Below are 8,895 nucleotides of genomic sequence, written 5' to 3'. Positions count from 1 at the left end.
ATCAAAGGGTTATCACTACATGGTTAAGACAGTGTTAAGTGCATGATTCTTGGCTACCAAATAACTTGATTTTTTGTTTTGTTTTATCTGTGTGACACAGGTATAAATATCATGGTACCTAACATGTTGTTACAAACATGGTTTCTTCTTCTCTTCTGTGAAGCTGTTGTCTATGTATAAAACTGTAAAATGTATTCTCCTGTAAAGTGATGTTCTGCGCTGTTCTGACACTGTCCACACTTGTCCTTTCGACCAACATTTGCTTCCTTAACTAGTGTACTGGATGCTTCAAATGTGTACCTTGCACTGTTAAATAAAACAGTTAAAAACCTTCAGCATGTTTTGGATTGCGCTTCAATTTGGGTATAATGAACACCACCACTAATCTTTTATAACACTTAGAGCTTTATTTTTGCCTATAACACGAAGATGCAGTCAAAATAAACCATCTGTTAAATCCAAAAGCCAGTGTCTACAGTGCAGCTGGGAACGGTTACTACAACTGCACTGTCCTGTAGTAACCAAGGAAAACTCAACAAGTCAGCTACTTGGGCGACATCTAGCTCACCCAGTAAGAGAGTTCACCCCGCGTAGGCTTTAGTCCTGCAGCGGCCCAGGTTCAAATCAGACCTACGGCCCTTTCTCCCCCTTTCCATTGTCATTAATAAAAGGGAAAAGCCCCCAAAAAATAATCTTAAAAGAAAAAGTCAGCTACTTGTCCCTACAACAAACTTTCCAGATCAAACATTTTTCTCCCAGTCTTCCTCTGTCTCAGCACTGACGGAGCATACTGCATACCCGCTGTCCTCCAAATCACGAGCCTCTTCTTCCTCGTCAAGGTCTGAAAAAACACAAATGAAGGACTAGATTCACAATCAAAAAAACGTATCAATTCATAGAATACGAACTGGAGGAGGAAACTGGAAGCATTGGATACAGTCAAAGTGGCGGTAACTGTTGAAGCAAGGCATCAATACACCTTGCAGTGACTCCTCTGGTTGGAAAAAACAATACTGCATTGAGTAGTCTGCTTAAAGGTTCTATGACATGCTGCTTTTTGGATGCTTTCATATAGACCTTATTTGTCCCCTAAAACTGTATTTGAAGTCTCTTTTCTCAGTATTCAGCCTTGGAAAGACTGCCTCTACAAGCCAGTCCCACAATGAGCTTTCCTTAGGATGTGCCATTTCTTTGTCTGTAGCTTTAAATGCTATTGAAGAGGAGAGAGGGGGGCAAGGTGGAGGGTGGGGGTTCAGCCTTCACCAGCTACCATGCTTCGCTCGTTTACAAGCCATGGGGCCCTATTAATTTATTTTTTAAAGACTCTTTTTTGGGCATTATCGGCCTTTTTGAGAGATGGAGAATGACATGCAGCAAAGGACCGCAAGTTGGAGCCAAACATGGACCTGATGCGTCGAGGAGCAAACCCCTAAACATGGGTGCTTTACCAACTAAGCTATCTAGGCGCCCCAACCTTATTTTAACGATCTAAGTGCACAGCGTGAAGATGGAAGATATATTTATTCATAATTTACACGCCACACACACAGAACATCAAAAGGTGTTTGATTTTTGGCATGTTGTCACACCAGAAGGCAAATTAGTTTCTAATGAACCTGGAGGCAGCAAAAAAAAAAAAAGCTGGATAAAATATTTACCGGTAGACGCTGCAGGACACCAGGACTCAGGACACCCCCCGCTCCCGTCTGGCGCTAGCCCCGTCTCCGACCAACCAGTAATCGCAGTAGTAGGTTTTCACGTCACCTTTTGGTATCGCCTCAGCTCACATGGAACCTCGACTAAGGTAGTACTACAACAAGTACCTGGTACCGAACTGCGTCGGTCTTAAACTAGCAAAGACACTTGCAACGGCCTTTGTGCTGCACCGGGTACAAGATAGGGCTCTTAGTCTCTCTCTTTCTCAGGGGCCGGACAAATTCTCTTAGCAGGCAAAGCAGAGAAAGGGGAGATAACCTGTCCCCTTATTATATCATGTAGGGAAGATTCCAGATTGGACCATCTGAGCTTTCATTTTCTCAAAGTCAGATTAGGATACCCAGGGCTCAGTTTCCACCTATCGCCATTTCCAGCCACTGGGGGACCATAGGCAGGCCGGGGGAAACTCATATTCGTGTTACAAAGCCTTTAAAGTGAAATGTCTGTGCCATGGGACCTTTAAGCGGAATCACCAGTGAAGAAGAAATGTACACACCAAAAGAACAGTAAGTTGCTTACTAACTCTGACTACTTATAGAATAGATTTGTCCCCTTCTCATCATGAATGTTTAACATTATATACATAAAATGGACTTAAAAGTGATAATGTTAACAGTACCTTGTTCCTGGTCATTTAGGAGCACAGCAGAGCCATCCTGGCTCAGTTTAACTTCGGGGTCATTCATCAGGATATGTCTAAGATTACTGAGACTTCCACTTAGGTCACTGAGTTTGGGGCAGCAGGACCAAAGCACAGCCAGAGGAACAGACACACACCTGACAGCACACACACAAAAAGGAGACATTACGACATGAAACCTTTATGCTCGCTGTTTTTAACAGCAGCTACATGAAACAAATATTGAAATAAAAAAAAGGCCAGTGCTTGTGATCTGCATATCACAAACTGCCATCAAACTCGCCATCGCCATACTGTTCCTCCTCTTCGAGGAAACACACCTGTGCAATTTGCGAGACTCCTGTTGTCCATCACCATTTGTCCAAAACAGCTCTGATTCATGATGCTCCTCCGGATTTTTCATCTCTGCTCCACATGCTGCTGTGAAGCATAATAAGTTGGTTATTTCTTAAAGAAACAATTTAAGCTTCTTTGCCAAGAACATTTTATCACAAACAACATGGCAGTACAAAACACAATGATATTCTGAAGAAACTTTGGATTTAGAGAAAAACACAAATGGAACTGAGATTCAGACAGTTCAAAAATAATTTCCTGGGTGGTTTTGCTGGCCCTATTGCTTCCAACATTTGTTGTTGTTGTTGTTGGGCCGTTCACCTGTCGGTTTGTCTTCCATCTCCATGTGTTGTTTGGACGCTCTGAGGCATTCCTCTCCTTCCCACTCAGCACAACACAATGCCAAAGTGTCATCCCTCTCACCAGTCTTCTCCTCAATCCAGTTTCTCTTCATCTTTTCTGCCCAGTACAACACCTCACTCACCAGGACCCTCTGCAAGATGTTGTTGTTATGCAGGCTGGGGTAGTTTATACTATAGAGCTGATGTAGAAACAGGTTAAAAAAGGCATAGATCACAATATCAGATTATCATAGAAACCCTTACGGATTGTGAGAGCATCCTGAATGTCCCCACATATTTTTGTATCTTCTAAGAGTACATATAGAACTCAAAATAAATAAAAGTCATTTTTTGTGTGTGCACGTAGCATCCTTGGTTATCTGTTAATCATCTGACTGAATATAAGGAAATTCTAAACAACTCCAAACACCCCAAATTTTTTTTTGAATTTAATACATTATTCTACCAAATAACTTAAAAGTTGATATTTTTATACTAGTGTTGCCTTTATTTGGTAGTGAAACTAGAGAGCAACAGAAAATATGGGGAGGGAAGGGGGAACAAAAAATCCCCACGAATCGGTCAAATAGCAACAGGTTGAGTCTTTTAAGACTGGGTCAACATGACTCAGAAATGACTGAGCTATAAAGATCTTTACTCACCAGTGTGTATGAAAACAAATCCTCAGCATCATCACCAGACAACATGTTGCCATCCTGTCTCCCTTCGAGCCGGCGGAACACACCAATCTGGGAGCAGAAGCCAACTCTGTCCTGCTGGCCGGGTGGTGCCTGTCCAACACCAGTGAACTCCACCTCATAACCGTACTCCAAACACACCTTCAGAGCCCTGAGGAACGATGCAATGATAACACAATTCAGTTTAAATCTTTATTGTTGATTGAGGAACATATAACAGTGCTGATATGTTTTAGGGTGGATTTAACCATTAACATTCCCTGTCTCTACCATGTTCATCAACACCATCAACTTTGTGCTTTCCACTACACTCAAAAAAGCCTGAAAATGGAAAAAACAGCATACCAGGATTTGAACTCTGCTCTGGTCCACTCAAACTTGTGATCACTGTGCCTGAAACCTGCCGGTTGATGGAAAAGGTGGTTGAACTCAAAGTTTGGAGTACTGACGATAACCGCCACTGGGATCATGTAACCAAACACCACCTTAGAGAAGCGCTCCACGTCAGCCAGAGTGAGGTGCTCTATGCTGCAGACAGCCAGGGCGGAAACAAATAATGTCATATGTAAATGACATTATTTCCCCAGAGGGACACAGAGAAACAGAAAGATGGAAACCACAATGATAGAAAGAAAGACCACATTAAGATGGGGAAAAGGTGTTAAAGCAAGACAACAAGACAATTGACAAAATATGAAAAAAATATGAATATTTCTACCGATAGCCGCCAAAGCATGAATACTTGAAATCATTGAACCTCAACAGCCAAACAGCCCCTTACAGCTCTATACTGGTCACCAGATCAAATCCTCTGAGGCGGGCGTCTTCTTGTGTGACTGAGCCTTGGTACAGTTCAATGCGCAGCTGATCAAAACTTGGCTGCAGATAGTCAGTTGACATAGGGGCTAATCCATGCCTGAAGAAATACATAAGCAGTGTACACATTATCAATCCACAGAGTATAACTTATCACAACAACAACAAGCCCAAGGTGATCGAGGAGTCGAAGATCAAGCTTGTATCCAAAAAGCAGCGGAGGGCCCTTCTTGAGAAAATACTAATTATACTGTATATAGTACCATGTATTGTTATCAGATAAGAGCTAAGTCCTGGATGATGGCTTTTGTAATGATACAGTACATACATACATCTTTTTTTTTATATTGGCACCATTGATGTCCACTCCAACCAGCAGTTCAATTTCACGGTGAAACTTTAGTTTTTGAAGAAGGCCGCACTCACTGCAGCCCAAGTCCACTACCTGAGGAGAAAGATATAAGATGACGTAGGCTACCTGGGGAAACTGGGTAAAAGTTAAAGTAACTTCAGTAGACTTGTGACTAGAGAGAGAAAAATATCAAATGGGTTATCATTGGAAAAACCGAAACCCATCATGAAGCACAATTAACGCTAATAAGTTGATTTAAATCTAGGTTAGTGCAAATATAGCTAGTGTTAGCTCTAAAACTCCACCAAATTGTGAGGGAAAAAAAGTATAATTTCTGACTGCATGATAAATGTGAGTCTAGGACATCTCTGACTATACAGACTCAAAATCAAGCATTTTATAGTATCAATTTAGAGATGTTTCAGTAAAAGTACCACATTTGTAACTTCTAAAACGGTATATGATGTAAACACATTGCCAAATCATATCCGATAGTGACATATATATTTGAGTTGAGTGATTTTAAGTGAAATGTGGTCAGAGATGTCCAGAACTCAAATGTCTCATTCACTGTCAGAAATTATGGGGCGGTTTGTTTTTACAGCAACTCAAGTTTCAGAAAGGCAGACAGTTCAAAGAGCATGCGGAAATCCTAGTATTATCCATCCATATCTAACATTATATTATAAAAATGCTTGACTGTGAGCCTAGACTGTATATAATTAATATTAACAGTCTATGATTGTGAGACTATAACGCTAGCTAGTTGTCCTTAAAATATGAAAGATAAGATCATTTTTATCACAATTTAGCAATAATTTTAATAAAATAGACAGTATTTTTATACTTTGTTGATCTAATTACTGTTATTTCCATATATGTAATTGATATTATTCCAAAGTTAACTTATTTGGAAAACCGGGCGTATATCCTTGCGCAATCCCTAAACTGGAAAAAAAGGGGTACGGCGGAGTGACGGCTAGCTTAACCGCAGCGCATTCGGATCGGTAAGGGGGGAAAAGCATGGTGAAAAGGTTAGCTAACTGCTGTCATGTTAGCGAACAAACGTTGGTTTTGAAGTTGAAGAAGAAAAACGACAAGAACCAGTTTCCCAAAGGTTCGGGTTTGTTATTTTTTACAATGTATAGTTTTCACGGCAAATGCTTAAACCACGAAAAACATTTAGCGTTAATACTCAGCGAATATAACGTTAGCTCTAACGCTACGACGTTATTGGTTCGGTTAAACCTTAAACTAGCTGCGGCAATTCCGTTAGCGTTTGAATTATCGCTAGCTTAGCTACATGCTCAAACAGACGTTGGTTAAAAGTTTAAGTGTGTTTCTCATTAAGACGGTAGCCACCTTTTTGGGTTTGTTCCTCTTGACAAAATCTATGACAAACTGATGTCTCTGTCTGTGAAGTGGTGGACTGAAGACTGAAACCATCTTTGCGTTCAGCTACCATCCTCTCCGGACCCCAGAGGGCGCTGTTATTATTTATTGTTGACGTGGTATTTTTTATTTAATTCATTTTTTGGACAACAGCGATGCCTACAAAGCATTTAGTGCAAACTCAAGCTAGATTTGTCCTGTTAAGTGCGAATGTCCTAACCTACGCATTTTAGCTCCCAGGGATGGTAGTCTGTCTGTAACGTTATTGTCTGAGCTGTCCCATAAAAAGACTATAAAATAGGTTGGGCCAGGTCCAGCACTTTAATCCAGACTGAAAATATCTAACACCTGTTGATGCTAGAGGTTTGCAGTGGAATTTTGCTAGAGACTGAATGAATTGAATGTACAGCCATGCATATTCTACAGAGGATGAAGCCTATAGTATTTTCCTTTGTTTGGCCTATAAAAAATGTGAATGTTTACATTATTTCCTAAAGGTATCCTGTCAGTATGTTTTATATATGTATATTAGTGTTCTTCAAAGCTGAACAGTCTCATAAATCTGTTAAGTGACCAATCTAAATGAATGCCAAAATTAAACTAATTAAGGCCTTTGTTAAAAAATAGAAGAACTTACTAATAGGTTCCAAGGAAAAATCTTTAGTCATCAAACACAAAAATGCTTTATATTATCAAACACTGCTTTTCTAATATGTAATTAAATCACATCAAAATATCTTCAAAGCCTAAATCATGAAGACAGTTAAAACAATGCCCAGGTTTATGTCAAGTCCAATTAGCATCCAAATACCTAACGGTCACATTACAAAAGAGAATAATGTATTTTAGTGCTCATAGTTGAAATTCAAAAATGCATATTTTCATATTTCATACCATACTCTCCTTACTCCCTTATCTATAGAAATGTGACCAGTTAACTTTTGTGTTGTATTGATAAGAATTTTTAGTGAAGTAGGCCCATTTAAGCAACCCAATGTTAGCTGACGTCATTTATTTTATTTGAGACATGTAGCAACATCACGTCTGATGAACAAAAGTCCAATAGTTCCTTTCCTTCTCCCGGGTGTCCACCACCTCCTGAGGGAAATGTTTGGATCCTAAGCTCCTCAATCCTCTATTATGTGCACTAGCACTTTTCAGTCAACAGTTTGGCACTCAGTAGGTAGTGTGAAATGGGTTCATCAAAGCTTTTTTGCTTAAAAAAAACTGCCTACTGTGGTTCAAACAAGAGTTATCTTGAGACACTGTAAATAGAGTAGGTCTAGACCACACAAGGACCCAACAGTTCTAGTCATGTAGTTATAGCAGATAGTTTTGGTTCTATTTTATACATGCAAAGTGTGTTGTGTATCAAGAAATATGGGGGCTGCTGATGGGAGGATTTGTCCACAAGAAGAGGAGAGAGAGGGAGGGCAACCGCGAAGATAATGGAAATTAAGAGAGATGAATATCTGATCTCAAGAAAAGCTTGCTGTTCAGATCTCTTGATGGTGGAGACATTGGAAGCAGCTGACTGCTGTGTCCCTCCCCTAAACACCTACTGCACGTCATTGTCTGTTACTCCCATAGACTGTTAATATTAATGTACAAAGCATATGGTTCTTTGAAGTGCTGCAAATGCGGAAGCGCTTTAAACCTGCATTCCATGTGAATTCCAACAGGGGGCGACACATGCAGTTGTAAAAGGAGGTCGGTAAATGAGAAAGTGAACCACTTCTTTACCTCATTAAACATTTTCATATTGAGTTTATGGTCTTAATTGCTAGTTTTAAGTCTTTTGCAACACAGAATTATGTTCATTTTTTTGAATCTATGGTCTTTTTTATGTTTTTTCTTTTTCAGGCCGTGGCTATGATGTGTGTATGAGTTAAATTCATGGATGGAAGCTGTGTTTGTTCAATGCGAACAAGACCGACTTTAGCTGATACTCCACCCTCTGTACAAGTTTTTGGGCTGTTTTTAAAAAGCGTAGGCGGGTGAGATTTCAGGACATTCCCTTGTAAATGTTAATGTCCTTTTAGTATCTTTTTATGTATAAATGTGTCACTAAAATAATAATCATGATACATTTGTAGGCTACTCAATACCACCAAATAATGTGGATCTGATTAATATTCTAGAGCATTTTTGGCATGTAGGCTATGTAATTTGGTTTTTGCAATACTGGATCTTTCAAAGTAAAATTTCGATATTTTGTCTCTATTTTCAATAATTGCTGGGCTCTAAACTTTTTTGCACTAAATATGAGGCTCCAATCTTAATCTCCTGCTCCAGGCATCTTCATACCTCTAACAATCTCATCCTCCTCTCCCTGGCTGTGTCCGACTTGCTCGTGGGCCTTGCAGTGACGCCAGCTGTAATCATCATGCTGCAGTCCCTGCATATTTCTGGGTAAAATCCTGTGTGCTCTTTTCTACCTATTGAGCTCAGTAACACCAAGCAGAGTTCTAATCTGTGTGTCTCTGTGTTGCTTGTGTTCTGTTATTTACAGCTTCATATTACTGAAAGATCATTTGTCACATGTGTTTTGTGTGACTCTCGATATCACGAATGTTTAGTTGTCATGAACTCCATTTCAGATGC

The 8,895-nt window shown here is 39.9% G+C and overlaps 1 protein-coding gene across 4 annotated transcripts; it reads right to left on the bottom strand.

Moving 5' to 3' along the window:
- Positions 1 to 382: 382 nt before the first annotated feature.
- Positions 383 to 6,518, bottom strand: henmt1 (HEN methyltransferase 1). 4 transcript variants are annotated; one of them, XM_034881518.1, is made up of 10 exons: positions 6,262 to 6,518; positions 4,880 to 4,992; positions 4,513 to 4,647; positions 4,077 to 4,259; positions 3,696 to 3,882; positions 3,014 to 3,233; positions 2,677 to 2,776; positions 2,336 to 2,493; positions 716 to 841; positions 383 to 547 (listed from the first exon to the last, which is right to left on the bottom strand). In XM_034881518.1, the coding sequence occupies exons 1-9, from the start codon at positions 6,343 to 6,345 to the stop codon at positions 741 to 743; spliced, it is 1,281 nt and encodes a 426-aa protein (XP_034737409.1). In that variant the 5' UTR covers positions 6,346 to 6,518; the 3' UTR covers positions 383 to 547; positions 716 to 740. The 4 variants fall into 4 exon arrangements, with proteins under 4 accessions (XP_034737409.1, XP_034737411.1, XP_034737410.1 ...); XM_034881520.1 differs by lacking the exon at positions 383 to 547 and having other exon boundaries at positions 633 to 841; positions 3,014 to 3,185; XM_034881519.1 differs by lacking the exon at positions 383 to 547 and having other exon boundaries at positions 634 to 841; positions 2,677 to 2,773.
- Between the last annotated feature and the right edge of the window lie 2,377 nt (positions 6,519 to 8,895).

This window comes from Etheostoma cragini, chromosome 9 (assembly GCF_013103735.1).
Source record: "Etheostoma cragini isolate CJK2018 chromosome 9, CSU_Ecrag_1.0, whole genome shotgun sequence".
NCBI lineage: Eukaryota > Metazoa > Chordata > Actinopteri > Perciformes > Percidae > Etheostoma > Etheostoma cragini.
Note: the sequence above shows the minus strand (reverse complement) of the source record. Positions and strands in the feature narration are given on the sequence as shown.